Source organism: Hemitrygon akajei, chromosome 5 (assembly GCF_048418815.1).
Source record: "Hemitrygon akajei chromosome 5, sHemAka1.3, whole genome shotgun sequence".
NCBI classification, from domain to species: Eukaryota; Metazoa; Chordata; class Chondrichthyes; order Myliobatiformes; family Dasyatidae; genus Hemitrygon; species Hemitrygon akajei.
In genome coordinates, this window is record NC_133128.1 from 19,429,507 (window position 1) to 19,455,293 (window position 25,787).

General features: G+C 39.9%; 1 protein-coding gene across 1 annotated transcript; it reads left to right on the forward strand.

The window, feature by feature from the left end:
- The first annotated feature begins 590 nt into the window (after nt 1–590).
- On the forward strand, nt 591–6,540 carry ripply3 (ripply transcriptional repressor 3). Its single transcript, XM_073044922.1, has 4 exons — nt 591–1,343; nt 1,746–1,812; nt 5,783–5,844; nt 6,086–6,540. The coding sequence occupies exons 1-4, from the start codon at nt 1,243–1,245 to the stop codon at nt 6,288–6,290; spliced, it is 435 nt and encodes a 144-aa protein (XP_072901023.1). The 5' UTR covers nt 591–1,242; the 3' UTR covers nt 6,291–6,540.
- Nucleotides 6,541–25,787: the final 19,247 nt, after the last annotated feature.

Below are 25,787 nucleotides of genomic sequence, written 5' to 3' on the forward strand. Positions count from 1 at the left end.
GTTTGCACTGGAGTTCACTGACACTGACTCCTGGTCCAGGAATGCATTGGAAAAGGAATTCCACAGGAAAGGATTCCACAATCCAGCGTTCCAGTAGAGAATGGCGCTGAACAGAGCAAAACGCTAGGCAAGCTATAATTTCACAACCAATTACCTATTGCACCGCAAACATGTATTTCTCTCTCTCTCTCTCTCTCTCTCTCTCTCTCTCTCTCTCTCTCTCTCTCTCTCTCTCCCTCCCTCTCTCTCTCTCCCTCCCTCTCTCCCTCTTTCTTTCTCTCCCTACCTTCCTCCCTCCCTCTCACTCACTCACTCTCTCTCTTTCTCTCACTCACTCTCTCTCTCTCTCTCTCTCTCTCTCTGCGCAATCTCTACCATTATTCACGATTCCAGTCGAAATCTGTCGGAGTAACTTGTATCATAAATTACCAGTTTAAAGATGTATTTAAATCATACTCCGCTTTGTCAAGAATCATTGCTTTTAGCAACTGTTTGTCCTGGTGGAGAGGCGCGGGGGTGGGGGGTACATTCAATATAAGTAGAATTATTGATCCCATTTAACTGCGGGGTGAGGGAGCAGAATTGTCCAATGAAGACTTCAAGCGCATTTGTCAAAAAGGCAACAAAAGAACATGGCTAAAATGTTTCAGGAGAGTTCTGAAGGGCGCCGTATATCAGAGTCTGACTATGTCAATTAATTCCATAAGACAAAGGAACAGAATTAGGACATTCGGACAATCGAATCTGCTCCGTCATTCCGCTGATTTATTATCCCTCTCAATCTTTTCTCCTGGCTTCTCCCCGTAGCCTTTGACACCCTTTACTAGCCAAGAGCTGTCAACCTCCGCCTTAAATGTACCCAATAACTTGGCCTCCACAGCGGTCTACGGCAATGAATTCCAGATTCACCGCCTTCTGACTATAGAAATTCTCCTTCATCTCAGTTCGAAAGGGACGCCCTTGAAATAAGAATTCCCTAAAATAAGGGTGTGTTTCTGGCGAGCTGTGTGGAATTAGCTGCGATTGTGGTGTTCAGTTTGCAGGGGAATACTGGCGAAGAGCTTCAGCTGAACTGCCCCGCCGAATGTTTCAGAGCTACTACGGAGATGCTGCAATCAGACAAACGGAAAGTCACGCCCTCCGGCCCCTGGGTGGGTTTATGTATTTGTCCTGTTTAAAGACCTGGAGAATCGGCGAGAGGATGTCACTTGTTGCTGGACTGACTGGCTCAGCAGTGAAATAATGGAAACTGCATTTTACTGTGTCCGGGCCAAAGTCACACAGACCTGCCACTGCTACAGGGGGAGGCAAGCAGAGACAGGGAACTCCGGACCGGCTCAGAGGTAAGACCAGGCACTCCATTGCATTAGAAAGCAGATGGCGTGTGTTATTACAGAAAATTCTCGCTTACAGTAATATGTTTAACACTTTATATTAAACCCATTCGTCTGATTCCAGCGTCAGAATTGTGAAGCATCGGGAAGTGACAGCAACGAATTTTGTTTACTAATAATGAGATTAAAATAGTGTAATTCAATAAGTGTAAACAAGATAGAACCGAGATCTCCTTTAAAGTCTTTCACCAGTAGTGCGTTAAGTAGTTTCCATTTTCTGAGTTCAGAGTTTTGTTCTCATGTTGTAAATTATTTGGCGTTTAAGTATAAAACTCATTACAAAGGGGGCTTTGTTTCTCTCCTGGTTTATTTATTTTGTTAAAACGATGACATAATCTCCTTTGTGCTCAGTTCCCCAGCGTTATGGAGACCTTGGGTTGTCACAGGCAGAGACACGGAAAAGCGCAAGCGGAGCTCGGTAAGGAAGTGATTCCCGCGGCCCCACCTGTTCACCTCTGCTCGTACGGTGAAACTGAACTTAAATCGCTTCGCTTGGGGACCGTGTCCCTCAAGTCTTTTCCACGGTCTCACATCAGAATTACTGTGAACTCCACACGAAAGGACAATTAAAACAGGCAAATAAATACACGGGGTCTCTCAGTATCTGAGAGAAGATTGATTCATCATAACTCCAAATATTCATATGGCATAGGACTAGAATTAGGCCATTCAGTCCGTCGAGTCCGTTCCGCGATTCCATCATCGCTGATTTATTGACCCTCTCAACACCATTCTCCCGCCTTCTCCTTGTAACCTTTGACGCCCTCACTAATCAAGAATCCATCAACCTTCACTTTAACTATACCCAATGTCTTGGCCTTCACAGACGAATACCATTTCACTTTCATACGCCTATTAACTTACCTCAACTTTGAGACATTTATGATTAATTATACTGAATATAATAAACCTTTCCCACTTCATTTCCCCTCTATGTATACCGCTCTCTATGGGATCCTTGTAGTTTGTTTTTGTTGATATTTTTATCGTACTTTTGATTAATGGACGCTTCCAGCTCTTCTAGTTGATGGTTCCACCGTCAATAACTAGCATTCTCTAACTTTCCAATGCGTTTGCCGTTTTAATATGGATACCGAGAATTTCCTCGACAACCTGATGAAAGATTTTGAGGCCTTTCCAAAGTTAGCGGACGACGGCAGCCACTCTCTGATCTGATAGAACAGTGCCGTCCAAAATGGAGCTCACTAGAGTTGTACCCCTTGGGATTGGGCAGACTTCATAGATTGGATAAGGAATTAGTTGCTTTCTCGTGTGCGAAATGTGGTTATTAATAGCAACAGCGTTCGGTGAGGGCCAATTAGTATCGGAGTCCCACAGGGATCAGTTTTATAACGAGCATGCTTCTTCACTGCTTTCATTAATGATTCAGATGAGCCCACTGGGAAATGATCCACGAGTATATTCACGGAGTTAGATATGAATGCTTAAGAGTTAAGGACTGAGGTACGGAGCACATTTAAAACATCTGGATCCAGGCACTGTGAGGGACTCTCCCTGTGCCTGGCAGGTGTCCTTCAATATAAACAAGTGCTCCAGGATGCATTTGGCAAGGGTAATTGCAAACATGTTCGCAGCATACAAGATCATGCACTCAAGGTTGCTGAGCAACAGAAAAATGTGGGGTTATAGTTCATGGATTAATGATGGTCCATTCCCAGTGTTCCAAAGGCGAATAGGATTAAAGATGTACTTCCAGGATAATTAATATAAAAACTATATAAGCCCTCTTTTTTGTGAGGTCTGGGTCCAATTGTATTGAGAATATTGTGCCCACTCATGCACGGGACTAGGTTTAACAAAAGCTAATTGATATCTAGTTCAGATGTCTTGGGTTTTCAGCTCATGTACTGTATACGGGACTAGTATCTGCATTCTGCAAAAAAAAAAGTTTAGAGAATATCACTGAGATCTTAAAATAACTAAAGATCTTGTTCCTGACAACAGTTTCTGTGTAAGTTATGAAGGTATAGATACAGTTTAGATGTCGGGAAGTGATTCTTTCACGGAAAGGTTTTGATCTCCGCAATGCACTATCGCCGAGTGTACTGGATGAGGATTTTCTGTAAACGCTCAAACGAGAATCGAACAAGCTTCTACTTGTTCAATTTAAGAAAATAGCTGGGTAAACGGCGTTAAGAGAAATTGGTCTTGGAGCATTCTTTCTGGGAATAGATAGGAATTTTTGCAGCCAGTTTCAATAAATTAACCCAAGAATTTTGCTGAGTTGTTTGCTTTTTTGCCTCAGCAGAACGCGTCGTTCCAAGATGGATTTTATTTTTGGAAATAGATTATGAAAAGCACTTCATGACCTCTAGAAGTTATGAAATATTCTACAGTGATCTAAGCCTGTTATTCCTTTAATGTAGGAAATGCAGCAGATAATATGCTCACAACAGGCCCACACTAATGACATTTTAGTGAGAGATAGATAAATATTAGCCATGCCACTGGGGACAATGCCACTACTCTTCCAGAAAGTAGCACTGTTGAATCTTTGATATCCACATGAAATGGGAAATAGACCATCTCTTATCCAATGACACAATACCCTCAGTAATACACTAGATTGTTAGTGCAAAGATATCAGGAATGAGACTGAAACCACAAGTTCTAGGTTACATGTTAGAGTACTACCAATTGAGATACAACTGTCTTGCTCTCAGATGAGAGCAACTAACTCCCCCCCCTCCCGCCCCCCAGTTTATTTTTCATATACTTATTTTCCAATGTGGTATTTTTGTTTTTCATTATGATATAGATACCCAGCTTGTCCTGTTCATATTCACCTGAGCATTTCTATTGTTTTTTTAAGTTTCCGTTTTTAAACAATTATTTGTTGTGGCAGCATCATGCTGCAGTGTTGGCTGGCTTTGTGGCTGTGAACTCACTTTCGTGAATTTTAGTTCTGAATGTTACTTGCTTACTTATTGTTTGCACTATTTGTTCCTTTTTTGCACATTTTGGTGTTCTTGGAAAATGGATTCTATTGGGTTTCTTTGTTTTGTGGCTGCCTGTTTGATAATTTGATAATAAATGTACTTTGAACTTTGAATTAAACTAACGGCTAACTTGGGTGAAAATTTAGGTTTCAATTCTTTTGCACAAAAAAATTTTGACGAAATTTTGACAGTTTGACGGAAAACTGTGAAAAACCTAAGGAATAACCAATTATTTTTGTTGTAAAGTGCTTCCATGCATGATCAAAGTAAGAGTAAACAAGCTAATTGCAACTGGGAAGTGAATTTTTCAGCCTGTAGTTTTAGTCCATGTTTTTTTTTTGGTTTTTGATTACAATTTTGTAGGATAGTATATTTTTATTTTCTTATAAAAATATCAGCGATACATCAACTTTAACTCTCTGCAAGGTGAAGCTAAATTGAAATTGCTGATACAGGGTAATAACATGTGGATCAAAATCTGATAACATTGGTTTATCTGTGGAGACACTGGGGGCTTTTCCTTTGTTTTTCATCAAATCGAAACAACCATTAAACCAAAAATATTCACCCTGCACAATAGGAGCTGAATACGTTCTCGCCTTGAAAGAGATCATACTTTTCATTTGGGAAGAGACAATTCTATTGTTTAAACATAAGTGCCATTTTCAGGTTTAGAATTAACTGCAAGTTGAGAGAAATATTTACAATGGAGCAAATTAAAGAAGTAACAGCAGGAATTACTGTTTCGAGTCAAGTCGTGTGTGTAGATATACAGTATATTTCGTTAAGATAATCTGATTTGTTTTATTTCAAAGACTTGCTCAATGAAACTATTTCTATTACTAAACTAACTTACTAAAACGTTTCCTGACACCCGTCAAAGCTGCAGAAAAGACACTGAGCAATTTAAGGATTAACAAATGCAGGTGCCCTAGGCGCGGGTTGGGGTAGGCTTTGAGAACAATTTTGAAGTTAAAGGCAGACTGATCAAATTGAGGGATTTCAAGGAAGCAGTCCCAGCGGCTGTGCAGGTGAAGGGGTGATGAGTGGAACGCAGAGAAAAAGATGAGACAGGGCTGTGGAGGGGCCGTTGAAAAGGACCGCGACTTTCTCCAATCCAGGAACGAAAGGAAACTACGGCTAAAGCACAACCAAATTCCAATAATTACAGTCAAATGGCAGCCTCTTGAATTAGAAGCACCCAGACGGTCTCCTGACTCGCCTAAACTGCAAGTTCTGAAACAGCTCAGCTGTGATTTAACCACAATATATGGTTCCAGGAAGACATAGCTAAAACAAGACCTGACGAAGGCAAGGTGTTATTTTTTTCTTTGGCTTCGCGTTTCAAATGACTGGCTGTGCTAATGTGCAAGAAAAAGCGCGACATGTAATTTCAGGATCCTTTTCAACTTTCTTTTTACTTCACAGTTGGACTCAGTTCCTGGTGGTTCAGAGAGCGGGCAATCCTTGGGATTTAAACACCCTGTCAGGTGCGTAACAACCTCTCCCGACTCTGCGGCTAAATTTTGTCTGCAACCTTTGTTTTAACTTTTCATGTTCAGTGGTTAGTAGCCGCCGAATTAAAAAAAAAAGAACTTCACGTTTATCGCTCCAGTAAAATGGCATGAGTTAATTATAGGAATATTAAAGTAATTGAGCGCATTGTTATCAGTAGACAACAGTTCAACTGAAACTGTTTGGTTTATCGGTTTGGTGTGTTTGATTTCCCAGGCTATACCTGCCCAGATCTAAGGCTGACCATTACCTGCACCTCATGGGAGAAAAGGTACTGGCGAGTTTTCCCGTCCAGGCAACAATGCACTTTTATAATGACGACTCGGACACGGAAGAGGAGGAGGAGCAGGAGGAATTCCTGTCCCTTGACTTGGAATCGGAAGATGCTCCGGAAACAACGGAGATGTTTTGGAAACAGTGAGCGGAGTCAGCGGCGGAGATGGATCGGCTTCAAAGCGGAAAGGATGTTTTCCGAAAGTGATATCATGACAACAATCCTGCACCGACTCAACTCTCAGTTCACTACCTACAACTGCTGCAATTGCAATTATTATTTGCATTTATCATTGCAAGGAAATGACAATTTGCACTGTTGTGTATGTATATATATGAATATATTTTCTACGTTTATTTTATTACTGTAAGAAGTTTAAAAATAAACTTTCACAAGGAGTCAAAATTTAACACAGTCTCCAACTAAACACAACTAATTACTAAATGGGCACATTCTGTTAGATTGCACTATTTTTAAAGTTTTAAATATGTGCTTTAAATACAAAGACGTATTTTAGTGTTAGTGAGTTGTGGCCCTGCTTTGTTGGCAACGGAACGTGGCCCAGCATAGAAGTCGCTGACTCGATAGGTCGCAAATTTCACCGCATGTCTGAAGTGCACGTGACAAATAAAGCTAATCTTTGATTTTTAAAATGGTGTAAGATCGAGAAGAGTTCCGAAGGCATGTGGATGGCCTCAGACATTGCCCTACCATTGCATCTTTGAATATTGACACTAAAACGAGCATTGATACAAAGTAACGTCGGTACGTCGTGGTTAGCAGCGTACTAGCGACCCGGGTTCAATTCCCGCCGCTGCCTGTAAGGAGTTTGTAAGTGGCCGCGTGGGTTTCCCCTCACAGTTCAAAGACCACTGGTTGGTAGGTTAACTGGTCGTTGTAAATTGTCCCGTAAATATGCCGGGATTACGGATTGCTCAGGAAAAGCCCATTCCACACAGTATGCCAATAATAAATACATTTAACTGCAATTTGACATTAATTTTACTGCACCCTGAATTTGGAGTAAAGGCTCTCCTGATGCCACTGTAAAGGTAGAGAAACTCGAAAGGCTTCCGAACTTCTGTCTTGATACAGTATTGTGCCAGAGAGGAAGAGGCTGAGTTTATTGTAATCTTGTGCTCCATCTGCAGTAAGCAGCCTGTCATTTTGGGCTGGCGGTGCAATTGGACTAAATGTGTATTTAGGTTATATGGTATTAGTTCTGAACTTCAGTCCTTAAGATATAAAGGGAAATAATAGTAAATATTTTTTCACTTTGGAGGCACTTGTACCACTGGTGTTTAGGGCTGTAATGAAGGTCCTCCATTACTGGAGGTGTTTAGGGCTTCCTTCATTGTGTCAGTAGCTTCCTCTCGATTTTCACTCCTGTCACTCCTGCAAGTCCCTGGTGGAGTCTCAGGAATACTGTCACACTCCGATGTAGAAGGATTCTTCATTGCTGTTTCTGTAACAATTTTATTTTTACCAATCAGAGGTGTCAGCCCTGATGTGAACCTCAGAACCTAGAGGACCTATGAACCACTATTAGTCTGACCTCTACCCTTTGACCTGTTTGGCATGGATGACGCTCCCAAGAGCCATAGCGCAAAGCCCTGACTCCAGCCAACATAGCTCTGCTGGTCATTGAGGCACGCAAGCCTCCAACCATGACAAGGTTGTGGTCCTCTTGGATGTTTGAAGACATAAGAGCACAAGAAAATAGGATCGGGAGTAGGCTATTGGGCGCCTCACACCTGCCCCATTGATGTATGCTGGCCTCGTCTTCTCTTCTGTGATATTTCTCCATACCTCTCGGTTCTGCAAATATTCATCCAACTAAAATGCTTTCAATAGTCCAGCATCCACAATCCATTAGGAGAAGAAATTTCCACATACCTCAGATGTAAATAATCAGCCCTTACCTTCTAGTTATGAACGTCCAAGCATCTACCTTGTAAGCTCCCTTAAAATTTTACCTCCTTGAATAAGGTCACCCCTCATTCTTCTAAGCTCCAAGAAACACAGACACAAACTACCTAGTCTCTCTTGGTAGAATCAGAATCAGGTTTATTATCATTGATGTGTGTGAAATTTGTTGTTTTGTGGCAGCAATACCATGTAATACATAAAAAATCTGTTACATTAAGAACATTTTTAGAAAAACATAAATAGGTAGTGCAAAAGAGAGCAAAATAGCAAAGTAGAGTTGATGGACTCATGGACCAATCAGAAATCTGATAACAGAGAAAAAGAAGCTATTCCTAAAACATGAGAGTGTGTGTCTTCAGGCTCCTGTACCTAACTCCTCTTTGATGGTAGTAAAGAGAATAAGGTATGTCCTGGATGATGGGGGTCCTTAATAATGGATGCTGTCTTTTTGAGGCACTGCATTTTGACTACGTCCTCAATGGATGGGAGGCTAGTGGCCATGATGGAGTTGGCTGGGTTCACAACCCTCTCATCCTAGGAATTAGCCTGATGAATCTCCTTTGTTCTGTCTCCAATGATACCAGATTTTTCAGGTAAGGGGACCAAAACTGTATGCAGTACTCCAGGTGAGGCCTCCCCAACACACAGTACAATTGCAACCTCCCTATTTTTAAATTCCAACCCATTTGCAATGAAGTTTGCCACCGTAGTTATTTGTTGGAAAAGCCTAATAGCTGTTACAAATAATCATAATAGTTTTTCCTTTGACTATCAGTAATGCCCAACAGATTTGAATGATATAATATAAATAATCTTAAATAGTATATTTGTCTTATTTTTTTCTGAATTCGTCAACAATATATGATGCTGAGACACTCTAGCAGAATTAAGTAATTTGGCATATTGAGCCTGCTCCACCATTCCATCATGGCTCATTTAATAGGCTTCACAGCCGTCTGTGGTAATGAACTCCATAGAGTCACCACCCACTTATATATTTGTGTATATATACATACACACACAATGTGCTGACATACATTTAGCCAGAGGTCACTCAGGAGAGAGATTTCTCCCCTATGTACCTCAGTGCAAATTCCCCAGCCTAGACTATTAATTACTTCTTCGGAAGTTGAGCATTACTGAACTTGTTTTCGTACAGTTTTGAAAACACTTTGTTAAGAAAAGCATCATCCATTCTGAGTTCAATTGGTTAAAAGGTGGATCCATCTTTCTGTTGTGTGTTGCCATGCTACTAAGGCAAATATAACAAGGATCACGGCCAAAGCAGGTCTTCTTTCAATTAATCAGCATTGCGCTTTCTACATCCTCAGATACTATTCAGTTTTCATTGGTCTCCCTGTAGAGATCTTATAAAGCAAGGAACTGCAATCAATTTTCTGAGTGTTTGAATTGTGGAAGTGCCGTAGCAACCAACAAGTTTATAGATGTTGCTATACTTTACTTTGAAATTAGACAGATCTTTCACCATTTTGTCCAAACTAGATTTAAGTAATTGTTCCTCAGGTGAAAACTCTAGATTCCAACAAGATATGGGACCATTCCTTGAAAATGATATGCCTTGGTTGCTATACATTGTTACAGACATCAAGTAATAACATTTGAAGCAAAAATAAAACTCACACAGATATCCATATAGTAAAGTATTTGTGCCTCCCTTGGTGAATAAAAGCTTCATAGATGTATTTTGTTTCTTTTCCTCTGCATGAGTTTGTACAGTGACAAATAACAACTTGTTCAGCCAAGGTGAGGTTTACTTTGGGCCAATTCCATTCACATACACACAAGCCATTGATCCCATGCCCCAAAGCACCACCTCCTCAATCCACCCCTTAACACAACCTCCAGAGAAGCAAACGTCTACGTTTTTGAGCAAAGGTCACTTGAACAGAGTGAGAACCAAGTTAGTTCCTTCAGAAATATTCTCATTTCAGTTTTAGTTGTCAATAGCTAAGCCTAAAGTGTGGTGGTCAGTGATTATTGGTATTGGACAAAATGGAGTGAAAGAGTAAATTAAGAAGGTTGAGAGGAATCTGGTGAATCTGCTGCATGTCAACAAATTTCATTACAAAAACACAATATGTTGCTCTTAATGGACTGCAAAGATTTACAATGATAGAATATTGCATGTTATTTGATTGAATTTGTTGGGATTAGAGAGAACAATCCAAACAAATCCAACAATCTGGTCCCCTCATCGGAAGAAAGATGTGTAAGCTTCAGAGCGGATGCAGAGGAGATTTACCAGGATCCTGCCTGGATTACAGAGCACATCTTATGAGGATAGGTTGAGTGAGCTAGGGCTCCAGAGTGAAGGAGAGGGACAGGTGACTTGATAGAGGTGTACAAGATGATAGGAGTGGATAGCCAGAGACGTACCCAGAGCGGAAATAGCTAATACAGAGGGGCATAATGTAAAGGTAATTGAAGGAAAGTATAGAGGGGGATGCCAGATGTAGGTTTTTTACACAGAACATGGCGGGTACATGCAACAAGTTGCTTGAGGTTGTGGTGGAGGCAAATGCATTAGCAACATTAAGAGATTCTTAGATAGGCACATGGATGAAAGAAAAATGGAGGGCTATGTGGGAATGAAGGATTAGATTGGTCTTGGAGTAGGTTAATAGGTCAGTATAACATTGTGAGCCAAAGGGGCTTTACAGTGTTGTACTGTTCTGTGTTTGATGTTCCATTGGAGAAGGTACAGAAGTTATTCATGATCCTGGGAATGAAAGAGTTAAGTGCGAGAGATGTTGGATGGTTCTGTGCCTGTACTCACTGGAGTTTAGAAGAATAAGCAGGAATCTCTTTGAAGCCTAATGAATATTGAGAGGCCTCGATGGAGTGGACGTGGAGAAGATGCTTCCTCTAGTGGGGTAGACTAGGACCAAAGGACACAGCCTCAGAATACAAGGACATACCTTTAGAACAGAGGTAAGGAGGAATTTCTTTAGCCAGAGGGTGGTGAATTTGTGAAATTCATTACCACAGATGGCTGAGGAGGCCAAGTCATTAGGTATATTTAAAGTGGAGGTTGATAGATTCTTGAGTAGTAAAGGTAAAAAAGGTAATGGGGATTAGGCAGGAGCATGGAGTTGAAAGGGACAATAAAATACCCATAATTGAATGGCGGAGCAAATTCAATGGGTTCAATAGCTTAATTCTGCTCCTATGTCTTATGGTCCTCTAACAAAGTAAAACTTTTAGTGAAATCAAATGCATGTAAGTAAATAATAAAGAATATTTTCAACTCTTTCTTCTGCATTACTGAATAATTTTCCTCGGAAAGAAACATTAATAGTAGGGAAACAGATAGAGTTAAGTTCCTGCTTGTGATGTTTTTGAGTGTTTCACTGCCATTGTTGGTTTGAATATAACAGTTGAGTGGCCAGATTATTAGGTTATGATGGGAGTTGTTTCATAGAAATTTTATGACAGCATTGAGGGGGTCTCAATCAGATTGCAATGACACAATTTTGACTTCCATACATCTATTAACTAAAAGGATTTCTTGATAACTTATCAAAGAAATAAGCAACTTTAGTTTTATGATGTAGGAACTCTGACTAGCCAGCTGTTTCCTTAGGTATTTATGATTAGAATTGTGTTCCTGTGTTGTTAACTGACTATACACTACTTCGTTTTTAGGGACCATTTAAATTCTTTTTCCTTTCATTTTTTTTTTGGCACAACAATTGATTGAGTCAGCTGGTTCTCTTATATCAGAGATAGGTGTAATTACCTTCAAGATCCAACGTTAATAATCATTCTCGTCTCTTACCAGTTTTAATGAAGAATTTTATCCTTGGAATACTTTCTCATTAGCATATGAAAGTATCAAAGGGATCATTTTTACCCTTTGTTGTGAATCTTCTTCCTCTCCTCAAGTTACTAGAGTGACGAACTAATGTTCATTTTGGTGCAGAGGGTGTTTCAATTTATGTCTCTCTGAAAATGATAGATGGCTCCAGGGGTCAAGAAATGCTACTGAGGTCTGCCTATTGACACATGCCAAAGGAACTTGGCTGCAGGTTTGTGTCTCAATAGCATTGAACAATTGCACCCTTCTGTTTGTATAAACAAAGAAGTATCTTAATATTGCCCAAGTCCAGGCATGCAGATGGCTTAATTTTAGGTTCTAGGAGTTGAATCATTGACAAGCAATAGCTAAATCTTTCTGTAAAATTCCCAATTGCATAGCATAAGCTAATATACATACACACACATATATAAACAGCATTTTAATCACTGATTTTAGATATACTTAGAGGCATGTAGAGCACAACTGTTCATCCCAATCCAACAGCAACAAAGAATGTTTCCTTGACATTTAAAACAAATACAATCAGATACAAACAGCGAATGTAATCTCACTGGCTCCCCAATCAGCCATGGATCACCTGGACAATAGTAATACCTACATCAGGCTGCTGTTTATTGATTACAGATCAGCGTTTGACAAAATCATACCCTCAGTTCTAATCAATAAGCTTCAAAACCTGGGCTTCTGTACCTCCCTCTGCAAATGGATCCTTGACTTCCTCACTCTGTGCAGATTGGAAATAAAATCTCCTCCATGCTGACAATCAACAATGGCGCTGCTCAAGGCTGTGTGCTTAGCATCTGTTTTCTCTACAGCCACGATTGTGTGGTTAGGCACAACTCAAACACCATCTAATTATTTGCCAATGACACAACTATTGTTGGCAGAATTTCAGATGGTGATGAGTGTGCATACAGGAGCAAGATAGATCAGTTGGTTGGGTGGTTTTGCAGCAACAACCTTGTACTCAACATCAGTAAGACCAAGGAATTGATTGTGGACTTCAAGAAGGGGAAGCTGAAGGAATCCATACCAGTCCTCATCAAGGAATCAGAAATGGAAAGGGTGAGCAGTTTCAAGTTCCCGGGTGTCAAAATCTCTGAGGATCTATCTTGGGCCCAACATATTGATACAGTTACAAAAAAGGCACGGCAGCAGCTATATTTCATTAGGAATTTGAGGAGAATTGGTATGTCACCAAAGACATTCACAAATTTCTACAGTCATAGTGTTGAGAGTATTTTAACTGGTTGCATCACCAATGTGATATGAAGAGGTCACTGCACAGAATCAAAAAAAGCTGCAGAAAGTTGTAAACTCAGCCAGCTCATCATGAACACCAGCCTCCCCAGCATTGAGAACACCTTCAAAATGCGATGCCTCAAAAAGATGACATCCATCTTTAAGGACCCCCATCACCCAAGACATGCCCTCTTCTCATTTCTACCATCAAGGAGGAGGTACAGGTGCCTGAAGACACACTCAGCATTTCAGGAACAGCTTCTTCCCCTCTGCCATCAGATTTCTGAATAGACACTGAATTGGTGAACACTACCCAGTAATTTTTCTTCTCCCTTTTTTCACTACTTATTTACTTAAATTTTCATTTTTTATATATGCTGCTTATTGTAATTTATAGTTTTTGTTATTATGTATTGCAATGCACTGCTGCGGCCAAACAACAAATGTCATGACATATGCCAATGATATTAAACCTGATTATGATTCGACACACTTTAAAGGAAGAAGTACTGTATTAAGAGGGGCTAAAACATGGTAGCAAACACAAAATGCTGGAGGGGATCAACAGGTCAGGCAGCATCTATGGTGAGGAATAGAGAGTCGACATTTTGGACTGGGACCCTTCATCAGGACTGGAAAGGAAGGGGGGTTCCTTTCCAGTCCTGATGAAGGGTCTTAACCAGAAACGTCGGCTGTTTATTCCTCACCATAGATGCTGTTTGACCTGTTGAGTTCCTCAAATATTTTGTGTGGGTTGCTCTGAATTTCCAGCATCAGCGGAATCTCTTCTGTTTATATCTAAAACATGGTTAAGTGTCAACATTGTTTAGCATTAGCCTTTGCTCGATGAATAACCTTCACCTCTGCCAGAAAGTTGTGAGTTAATTTGAAGGAATTGAATACATAATTCAATCTAGAACTTCACTGTGTTACCTCACACCGAGGAGAGACCTTAAACTAATGCTCATCCTCAGATCCACAGTAGACCTAACTTCCATGTTCATTATTGTCAAACAAGAATGTGTTATTGCCCCAACACTTTACTAAGTCTTTCTTACTTTATTGTTGCACCCTGCTCCCTACTTAACTGAAACCAATCTACAGGATAAATGGAAAACTGCTCAGTTCCAATCAGGAATCAATCCCAATGTCAATTCCAATCAGGAATCAAGCTCAGCCCCAATGTCAGTCACTGAGCTGCAGACAACACCTATCTATGCATATGTCCTGAGGCTGATTGAACTAATCAAAGACTTTTGTGGGGTCACGTTTCTCATGTCCTCGAAGTCAAGTCTTAGCAAAGGCAGATGTCGCACAGATATCTCATGAAGAAATTCACCCTTGCCATCAGTGAACCAGCATAACCTTGGACCATCTGAGGAAAATTGTGACTTATAGGTGAAGATGTCAACCCAAGCAAAACTTCATGGGCTTCCCTGCTCTTCTGTACACCTTCAAGACAAGGACAGCCTACAGCAGCACTTGAGAACACTGAAAAGGTACACCCAATGCTACTAACTCTGAAAAAATATAGCTCTATATCGACTGGTGGGAGATGAACAAATGCCAGGTTCCTCTCCCAGGTCAACATCCTCAACATAGTGTAATCCTTAATTACACTGATTAGTTCATTCTCATGCTTGACTTCAGACTCCAAGGGGCAAATATCCCAAGCTGTCATAGGAAGAAACTACCAGATGTCAAAGGAAGAGATTCACTAATGATCTCAAAGCCCCCTTAAAAAAAAACTCTTAGGAATTCCTGTTACATGATGAGAATGGAGAAACATTTAGGGACGGCAATGATACTGGATCCTCCAGAACATACAGTGGGAGTACACAGAAGCCCAGCATAAATAGATGGAAGAAGATCACCTCCTCCCAAATGAGTCATAGCATTGTACAACACAGAAACACATTCATACCAATCTTTTTGCTCACCGACACTAATCTCAAACTACTGTACTTCTTTGTCTGTGCACTCAAGTACCTCCTGCCTCACCTCTGGCAGAGTCCTGTTGGCCAGCTCAAACCCACAGAGCTACATTAGAAGTGAGTCACCCTTGATCCCGAGGAATCGCCAAATAAAAAACATTTTACTTGCTCAAGATACCAGGGATGTCATCGTGAAACTTACTAGCAGCTACTCTAAGGAAAGCTTTAAAATAATGATGAAGAAGTAGAGCCACACAATATTATACATTTTTTAAAAATCACCTGAGATTCATGGAAGAGTCAAGGAAATTTGATCCTTTTTAATCAGTTTTGTCATTAATTTGGAATATTGTCGTGCTTATAACTTTCAAGCCTCTTCTTATGAATTGAGTTTTAAATGTAGCCAGTACTTTGAAACACAAACACGAGAAAATCTGCAGACGCTGGAAATCCAAATCAACACATACAAAATGATGAAGGAACTCAGCAGGTGAGGCAGCATCTGTGGAAAAGAGTAAACAATCAACGTTTTGGGCCAAGATCCTTCTTCAGGACTGAAGGGTCTCAGCTCAAAGCGTCGACTGTTTACTCTTTTCCATAGATGCTGCCTGATCTGCTGAGTTCCTCCAGCTTTGTGTGTGTGTTTCCCCAGTACTTTGTAAGTTTAATACAAATATTACCATCTCTATTTTTATGTTACTCTTTGCAAAGTGGGTGGCAAGGTAGCATCGCAGTTAGCGTAATGCTATTACAGCACCAGCAAGCCGGGTTCAATTCCCCCCACTGGGTGCAAGGTGTTTGTACATTCTCGCTGTGACCATGTGGATTTCCTGAAGTGCTCCAGTTTCTTTCCATAATTTAAAGAATAAATGAGTTAATTGATCACATGGGTGTACTTGGACAGCACAGGCCTGTTAGGCTGAAAGAACCTGCTACTATGCTGTATCTCTAAATTTTAAAAAAATTAAAATAAAACAAGAGTCTCAGCTTAGATTTTTTAATAAATGACCTCCCTTCTTGCTATTTAATCCTCTTGCATTACGCCACTATCTCACAGAGTAAGATATTTCAGCCTGTAGCCAACTCACTAAAAAAAAGTAATGCAGTGTAATCTTATATTGCGATAGCCCCCATGATCAAAGATAGCCAAGAGGTGAGGGTGGGGGCAAGTTTAGATCTATTTCTCATTCCTCATCCACCAGACCGATCCTTAAAATCTTTGGACACATGATCTGATTCTGTTTGTTTTAAACTTCTGAGTAAATCATTAGACTGGGACACAGCTCTGTGATGGAAACTTTGTTTGTTTGGCTGCTTTATCTAAAAGCTGTGATGACAGTGCAAAGCCGGCTGAATTGTCTGTGCCCTGTGTAAACTACGATAGGCTTGGGCTTAGGTGAAAATTTTGTAGGAACACACTGATTGAAAAGCCATGGTGAAAACTTCAGAGATAATGATCAGCAACCTATTTCACTTGCACCCCTAAGATCAGTAAGGCCATCACTTTACAGTTGCTCTGTATACTGAGTGATCACAATCTAATAGCCCTAATGGAGACCAAACAGCACCAACCACAACTAGGTTAATATCAATCAACCAGCAGGGAAACTTATGAACTAACATCTTATAATCTATCATCTCAGGCAATTTAGAACATGACATTACCCAGAAATTTCACCTTATCCCATGTTTTACAGTTTGAAGTCATACTAAGCTCTCAAGGCTATTTCCTGAGTAGAAATAACAATATTCACTCAGATGAATTATCGTGTATGTTTGACCTGCAGCTGTACAACTCGGGCTCAAGTATCAACTGACCAGCGGGAACTGGTCTGTGGAGAACTTTTCTCTTCTCTTCCCATTCCTTTAAAAATAGTTTTATAGTAATGAGATCACTGCCACAAGAAAGCAGCATCCATCCATCATCAAAGACCCCCCCCCCCCCACCAACAACCAGGCCATGCTTTCTTCTCACTGCTGCTATCGGGAAGCAAGTACTGGAGGCAGGTTCAGGAACAATTATTCCCTTTCGACTATCATGCTCCTGTCTCACCGTGGATAACTTTACTCACCGCAAATCGAAACTGACTCTAGCAAGCTCCGCTTATGGATTTCTTTTCAATTTTTAGATAACCATTTTATCTGAACGCCCGATCTCCCCCACAACTGTATGTGTCCACCACTGAGCACATCTACATGAAACATAGACACAGGAAAGCAGCATCCATCATCAGGGACTCCCACCGTCCAGAACATGCTTTATTCTCCCTGCAGCCATCAAGAAGTAGGCACGGGGAGCCTTAGGACTCACACCACCAGGTTCAGGAACAGTTATTACCCTTCAACCATCAGGCTCTTGAACCAGAAGGGATAACTTCACTCACCTTCACTTGTCCATCATTGAAATGTTTCCACAACCTATGGACTCATTTTCAAGGATTCTCCATCTCATGTTCTCTGTATTTATTTATTTGTTTATTTATTCATTCATTCATTCATTCATTCTTGCTTTGTACAGTTTGTTGCCTTTTACACATTGGTTTAACACCCAAGCTAATTCCATTATGGTTATTATACCATAATTATTATATGGATTATATATATGGTTATTATATGGATTACCAGTATATATATGGTTATTATATAGATTTATTGAGTATGCCCACAAAGTGAATCTCAAGGTTGTATATGGTGACATATACGTACTTTGATAATGGATTTACTTTAAACTTATGCCTATAACCCAACAATGCCTCCAATAAGCCATATTTCAGACTGGTATTATTTCCCTGGTATGTATGGCTTGCAGTTCTGGAGTCAAACTTGTAAATTTGTCTGCATTCTCTCCAGTGTCTCCCCATCATTTTTACAGAATAGTGACCAGGGTTAAAGACACCTCTCCAAGGTTTCGTACAAGATTAGCATCGATCTTCTACTTTTCAATCCATCACTCCAGAAACAAACCCTGATTGTTTTGCTTCTGGGGGGGGTTTATAAAGCTGAATATCCACATTTATGATTTGTGCATCCATTTAGATACACTTTGTTGCCTAACCCACTTATATATTTTTTATTTTCAGGGTGTTGTGTATATTAGCAGAACATAATACCTTACATTTATCTAATACTCATCTAAAAATATCCACCCATTTTGTAAAGTTGTAAGTGACCTTCTATAACTAGTTGGATCCTCCTCAGCAGCAACTATTCCCCAACCTACCTCATCTTATAGTTTGTGCCAGCTTACACATTAGGTTTTAATTTCACAATTTTAATTATTGATTTAAATTGTGATCACAACATTCCACCTACTACCCTTTAACCCTAATCTGTTTTCTTTCTCAAGGCCATCTGGGTATCAGTTACCACTTGTCCCCTGGTGCTCTGGTTATATTAATCCATTATGTGGAGCCTTACTGATGGCCTTTTGGAAATCAGATACATTACATGTACTGCAGTGCCCTTGCCAGACTGTCTGTCACCTCTTCAAAGAATTCAATGGCATTTGGTCATGAAAATCTTTCCCTTTTGAAATCATTATATCTTTCTCACTTCATGAAGAGCCCACATTTTCCCTACTCTGATCATTATACTGATAAGTCCTCCCTCTTAAACGTAGGCATGACATTAGGTACCTGTAGTTCCACTATATATTTATTGTACGGTTGTTAAATATGTGTAATAGTGCTGCTGTTACCATTTGTTGCAAAACGTGCAGATTTAATGTTTTTGGACTAGAAGCTTTATCCTGATTATCTTTTCCTTTCTAATTCACCTCTATTTATTTTAAATGTTGACATAATTTATGTTATCTTCTGAAAATACCCCTACCTTATCTGTCTCAGCAACACACACAAAATGCTGGAGGAACTCAGCAAGTCAGGCAGCATCAATGGATGGGAATTAATAGTCAACAAAGGGTCTTGGCCCAAAACATCAACTGTTTATTCCCCTTCATAAAGATGATGCCTGACTTGCGGAGTTCCCCCAGCTTTTTATGTGCGTTGCTCAAGATTTCCAGCATATGTGGAATCTCGTGTTTACGATTTGCACCTTATCTGTCTGCCCGGTGGACATAGAATTAAGTATTTATTTAATATTTACACCATTTTCTTTTGTATTTCCCACTATTGAGCTCAACTTACTACTTTTATTTGTGTTTCTTAGCTGTGATCTGTCTTATTCACTTCAGTCGGATGGGGTTTCCGGCCATAATATGATATGTAATAATAGTAGGTTCCCTCTGTTGGAGGAAAGAGCTATGCTGGCCTTTACATTAGTGAGAATATCTCGACCCCTTGCTACTCCGACCCACCAATAATCACTTGAAGACTGATGCGTCCTTGGTCTCTTCCTAAACCTATAACAGGCACTGAGAACTTTTTTTTTAAAAAGGGAAACATCACATGACCATCAGGCTTTTTCGTTCAGTGATAACTCTCGAGTCAGAACGCCACAGGCTCAAGCCCCAATCACTTGAACATTTAATCTTAGAAAACACTTCGGTCAAATACTGCGGGAGTACTGTTGTATCAGGGGTTCTGTCCTTCAGATACATTACTAAACCGAAGTCACACCTCAGGTTATTCTAAAAGATTCTTCTGCACTTTTCAAACTACACCATGCTGTTGTCAAACTGGTAATTTACCAACCCCCCCCACCCCACCTCCCATGTAACTATCTTGAAAACTCAAAAGGCAGAAAAGTATTGAGGGATATTATTAAAATCATTATATACATGATTTTTTAAAATGTCCTGATTGTTGTATTGATGTTACTATAGCAGTAAGAAGAGGTCAATTATCATTCTACACATGGGATCATCATGCAGAACAAAAGGAGGGAGAAAATACTTACGAGACCAAACTGAGATCAATAAAGTCAATAAACTATATCACATCATCTGGACAGGTGTTTGCCAGTTACTGAGTTCTGCCTCCCATCAATACCTACATCACAATTAAGAGGGTCTTTCCTAATATACCACAATAAAATGCCAGAAGATTTCATCTATTTTTAATTGTAATTCAGGACTCAAATCACAGTCAAAGCTTCACCCTTTTATAATCTTTAGATTGGTATTTGTATTTTCCCCTTAAGAAAACCATTCAAACTGATTGCTATAACATACAATACTCCCGTTCTATGGATGTGCAGTAGTGAGTGTATTGACTGGCTGCATCACAGTCTGGTATGGAAACACCAATGCCTTTGAACAGAAATTCCTACAAAAGGTAATGAATTCGCCCCAGTACATCACAGGTAAAACTTTCCCAACCATTGAGCATCTCTACCTGAAATGCTTTCATAGGAAAGCAGCATCCATCATCCGAGATGCCCAACACCCAGGCCTTGCTCTTCTCCCGCTGCTGCTATCAGGTAGAAGGTACAGGTGCCTCAGGACTCACACCACCAGGTTCAAGAACAGTTACTACCCCTCAACCTCAACAGAGGGCTAACTACACTCACTTGCTCATCCATTGAGATGTTCCCACAACAAACGATCTCACTTTAGGGACACTTTACTTTGTTATTTCATGTACTCCTTATTTATTGCTATTTATTTATATTTCCATTTGCACACTTTGTTGGCTTCTGCACTCTAGTTGATCTTTGATTGATTCTGTTCCACAGATTCCACAGATTTGCTGAGTACGCCCACAGGAAAATTAATCTTAGGGTTGTATGTGGTGACATATACATACTCTGATAATAAAATCGACTTTGAACTTTCTGTTACAACCCTACTAAAGAGTTAACTGGTCTGTGAAAGCTCAGTTTCTGGTGCAGATGACAGGTCTGTTTGCTGGATTGTACAGCAGCAATTGTTCTGAGAAACCAAATGGCATATTGCCAACTTTGCTGATGATACAAAACTAAACAGGATTGTAATTAGTGAGGAAGTTATAGAGAGAAGCCAAAGGGATATGAATAAACTAAGGGAGCAGCGAGAACACAGTAAATAGATTATAGAGTGCAAAAACATAAGGCAATCCATTTTGCTGCAATAAACAAAAAAGGTATATATTTAAAATGGTGACAAAATGTAAAATGCTGATGCTCAAAGCGTTCGTGCAAGCTACAGTGTATTGAATTAAATTGAATTGACTTTATTACTTGCATCCTTCATATACATGAGGAGAAAAGTCTTTACGTGAAAGCAGTTGCAGAACAACAAATTTATGCATAGCGACATTAACTATGATTGTTGGCCTGGTGTAGAAACATCAATGCCCAGGAACAGAAAAATCCGCAGAAAGCGGTGAATATGGCCCAATCCATCACAGGCAAAGCCCTCCACCCCATTCAGCACTTTTTCAAGAACCACTGGCATAAGAAAGCAGCATCCAACACCAAGGAGCCCCACCATCCTGGCTATCTCTCTTCTCACTACCACCATCAGGCAGGAGGTACAGAAGCCTTGGGTCCAAGAGCAGCAGATTTAGGAACAGTTATTACCCTACAAACATCAGGGTCCCAAACCAGCGTGGATAACTTCACTCATCTCAACTCTGAACTGATTCCACAACCTGTGGAATCACAGGTTCCACAGGTTGTGGGCTGAGTGGCCTGTATTGTGCTGTAGGTTTTCTGTGTTCTAACCTACATACTCACTTTCAAGTTCTCCGCAATTCATGTTCATAGCATTATTTATTGATTTATTTATTTTAAATTTGCACAACTTGCCCTCAACTGCACATTGTTTGTCAATCTTTCTTTATGTATAGTTTCCATAAATTTTGTTTTATTTATTTTCCTGTAAATGCCTGTAAGAAAATGAATCTCAAGGTAATTTATTATCAAAATATGTACGTGGTGACTTAGAGTCATAGAGAAATACAGCACAGAAACAGATCCTTCATCCCATCTAGTCCATGCCAAAAGCATTTAAGCTGCCTACTCCTGTCAACCTGCACTGGGACCGTAGCCTTCCATACCTCTGCTATCCATGTACCTATCCAAATTTCTCTTAAACATTGGAATCAAGCTCATGTGGACCACTTGTGCTGGCAGCTCATTCCACACTCTCAGGACTCTCTGTGTTAAGAAGTTTCCCGTCATGTTCGCCTTTAAAATTCTCACCTTTCACGCTTATGCCAAGACCTCTGGTTTCCATCCCATGCAACCTCAGTGGAAAAAGCCTGCTTCCATTTACCCTATCCATACCCCTCACAATTTTGTGCACTTGCCTCCCATGGTGTCTGAGGGAACACCTTGTCAGGTCCTGAGGATTTATCCACCCTGATTTGCTTCAGGATAGCAAACAACTCCTCCTCTGTAATCTATACAGGGTCCATGATGTCGATGCAATTTTGCCTCACTTCTGTAGACTCCATATTTGGCTCCAGGGTAATTACAGATGTATAGAATGCATTTAAGATCGCCCCCATCTGTTTTGGCTATACAATTTTGTCCCTTGCAATCCTTTTGCTCTTAACATACCTGTAGTATCCCTTAGGATTCAACTTTACCTTGTCTGCTAGAGCAACTTCTTGTCTTCTTTTAGCCTCCTGATTTCTTTCTTAAGTGTTCTCTTGCATTTCTTGTACTCCATAAGCAGCTCATTTGTTCCTACTTGCCTATACCTGCTATACACCTGGGCCTCAGTATCTCTTGAAAACCAAGGCTCCCTACTCTTGATAGCTTTACCTTTTATTCTGAAAAACACATACAAGCTTTCTACTCTCAACTTGGAAAGTTGGAGGCCTTCAAAAATAAAATTTTGAGAGTAGGAAGCTTGAAAACAGTCCGTCCCAATCCACACTTGCTAGATCAGTTCTAGCAAAATAGTAGATACTATCAGAACTGAATTTTCTCCAATTTAGATTCTCAAACCACTGACCAGACCTATCTCTTTGCATACTTAATTTGAAAATAATGCCCTTATGATCACTGGATACAAAGCGTTCCCCTATACAAACTTCTGTAACCCACCCTGTCTCATTCCCTAGTAGCAGGTCCAGTTTCGCACGCTCTCTCATTGGGACTTCTACATACTGATGAAGGACACTTTCCTAAACACATTTGACAGGCTCTATCCCATGTAGTCCTTTTACAGTATGGGACTCCCAGTCAAAATCACCGACTATAACAAACTTATGTTTCTTGCCACAGTCTGCGATCTCTTTACAAATGTGTTCCTCTAAATCCCTAGGATAGTTGGTAGCCTGTAACATAGCCCCATTAACATGGCCATACCTTTCTTACTTCTCAGTTGCACCCACAATGCCTCACTTTGTCAAGTTCTCTAGTCTGTCCTGATGGAGCACTGCCATGACATTTTTCCTGACTAGTAATGCCACCCCTTCTCTTTTAATCTCTCCCACTCAGTCACATCTAAAACAACAGAGCCCCTGGATATTGAGCTGCCAGTCCTGCCCCCCCCCCAACCAAGTCTCACAAATAGCAACATCATAATTCCAGGTGTTGACCCATGCCCTGAGAGCAACTGCCTTTCCACGATACTCCTTGCTTTGAAATATACACACCTCAGGACACTAGTCACACCATTCTCAAACTTTTGGTTCCTGACTTTGTCTGAAGTCTTACCAACATTTGCCTCTACAAAATTGTTCTGGCACTCTGGTTCCCATCTCCCTGCAACTCTAGTTTAAACCGTGAAGTACATACATGTATTCCAATAATAAATTTACTTTACCACTGCAAGAGGCTGTGTGTCTTTCTACAGTTATATGGGGTCTTGGTAACACTGCACCTCAGGTCTGGTGTAGTTTTGGTCTCCTTAAAAATAGATGCCCCTGCCTAAGAAAGAGTGTTACAAAGATTCACCAGACAAGCAGCAGAGATGGTGACTTTTACAAGGAGCCTCTGTAGACTGGGATCTTGAGAAGACTCGAGAATAGGGGCGGCATTTTGAAAATACATTTCAATACATTTTTGAAAGTGTGTGCCCAAATTGGTGAAAATACTTGAAAAAATTCTCTCACTGCTTAGGTTCAGTTTGAGCAGATTATTATTGATTAATGAATCAGTAACACTAATTATGGGCTTTTTAAAAATAAATTATGCTTATTTATGTGTATTAATTGTTTTACTGTTAAAATTACAAGAGACAGATTGAAATAAATGAAGCATTTTAGAAAACTAGTGCAAAAAATTTATTAATCCTTTAAAAAGACAATCGAAAAATAACAGTTTCTAAACAGTATTGTTACATTAAACATTTACTATCCAAATACTGATGTGCACATCAGGTTTGCAGGGATTTCAAAACATATCATCCAGTGTTCTTGCAGCCGTTAATCTAGCACCAAGCTGAAGCTGTGCGACATGATTTCTTGTGAAAGCATCTCACTCTTCTCAGGTTGTAAAAAAATAATTTGTTGCTTCATTTGGCAATAAACGTAATCACCCCTTATTGTGGGTGGAGTTTAAATAATTACAAGGCAAAACTGCATACTGTGTACCAACAAAAATTTTGTGCATGCCATTTTAGGGACAAGTGATATAGGTTCATCATCCCATGAGTTTAGAACTTAGAAGAATAAGAGATCTCAGACATTTTTTAAAGATCTAATATATAGGTTGGATGCAGGTCAGATAGTTATCTTGGCTATGAGTGCTAAAACTATGGGTGACAGTCTCAGAATAGGGAACAGGAATGAAATGAGAAAAAACCATTTGACTAAAGGTAACAAATCTTCGGGATTCTCCACCTGTGACCTGAGGTGCCTCAGTCATCGAGTACATTCAAAACAAAGATTGATATGTTCTGGATATTAAGGGAATCAAGAAATATAGGAATATTGCAGGAAAATCATACTAATGTGGATCATAATAAATGGAAGATGACTGATGCTTTTGTGTCTCTAAAGCTATTAATCCCTATGCAGAGTTAACTTACGTGATCATTAATGGAAAACAGAAATGGACTCAATATGACACATCCAATAAAAAATTCTTAGTTGAGTATTTGAAACATTTCTCAGAAAATATCGAACAACTCAAAGGGAAGGATAGTGTTATTTTAATTGTTTCACAAAGTCATTGACCAGTACTAGGTAGTTGGTGCTCATTTATTGTCAGAAGGGAAGGTGATTTGAACTAGTAAATAACCATCATAGACCAGATGGCTCCAGTTTGTCTCTTCCTAGCCATTAGCTTTATCCATCATCATAACATTTCAACAATTTAACTAAATGACAGAGACTGCCTTCAGCAAGAATGATAAAATCTTCTAGTGGGATTTATAGTTCTGCTACTGCTCTCCCATCCCCTCAGGTAACAGTAGGTCACCTGCCATACTCTAAACTATGGCCTTGAAGACAAAGAATATGAAGTCATGATATATTTTATACACACTTTACGGCATGCATACAAGCCATGTTTTTCCATTGAAATCCAAATTGTTTTCTTAAAATATTGTGAAAGGACTTATACAATATCTGTTTTTATGTTCCTTTAACCTATTAGCCCAGGCTAACTTCATTTTGTAAGCTTAAGGATCCAATACATGTCTCGCTGATCATCTTCTGCATGAATTTGAGAGGCTTAAGATCTAGATGTGATTTATGGGGACCCTGAAGGTAATTGATATTCAGCCATGAACTTTTGACTATAAAGCTAGCAAACTGTCAAAAAAAAAAGTAAAAACCAACAGAGTTAAGACTCTTTTGTGTAGAAGCAGATCTGGGACCCTTACATGTTCCGTACATATGATTAGGTGTTTACATTAAT

Bases quoted from the DNA above. Each gene is read 5' to 3' on its own strand.
- ripply3 (XM_073044922.1), top strand. From the start codon at position 1,243: ATGGAAACTGCATTTTACTGTGTCCGGGCCAAAGTCACACAGACCTGC. The intron at 1,813-5,782 runs GTAAGGAAGTGA...TTTACTTCACAG, and splicing joins AAAAGCGCAAGCGGAGCTCG to TTGGACTCAGTTCCTGGTGG. The intron at 5,845-6,085 runs GTGCGTAACAAC...TTGATTTCCCAG, and splicing joins GGATTTAAACACCCTGTCAG to GCTATACCTGCCCAGATCTA.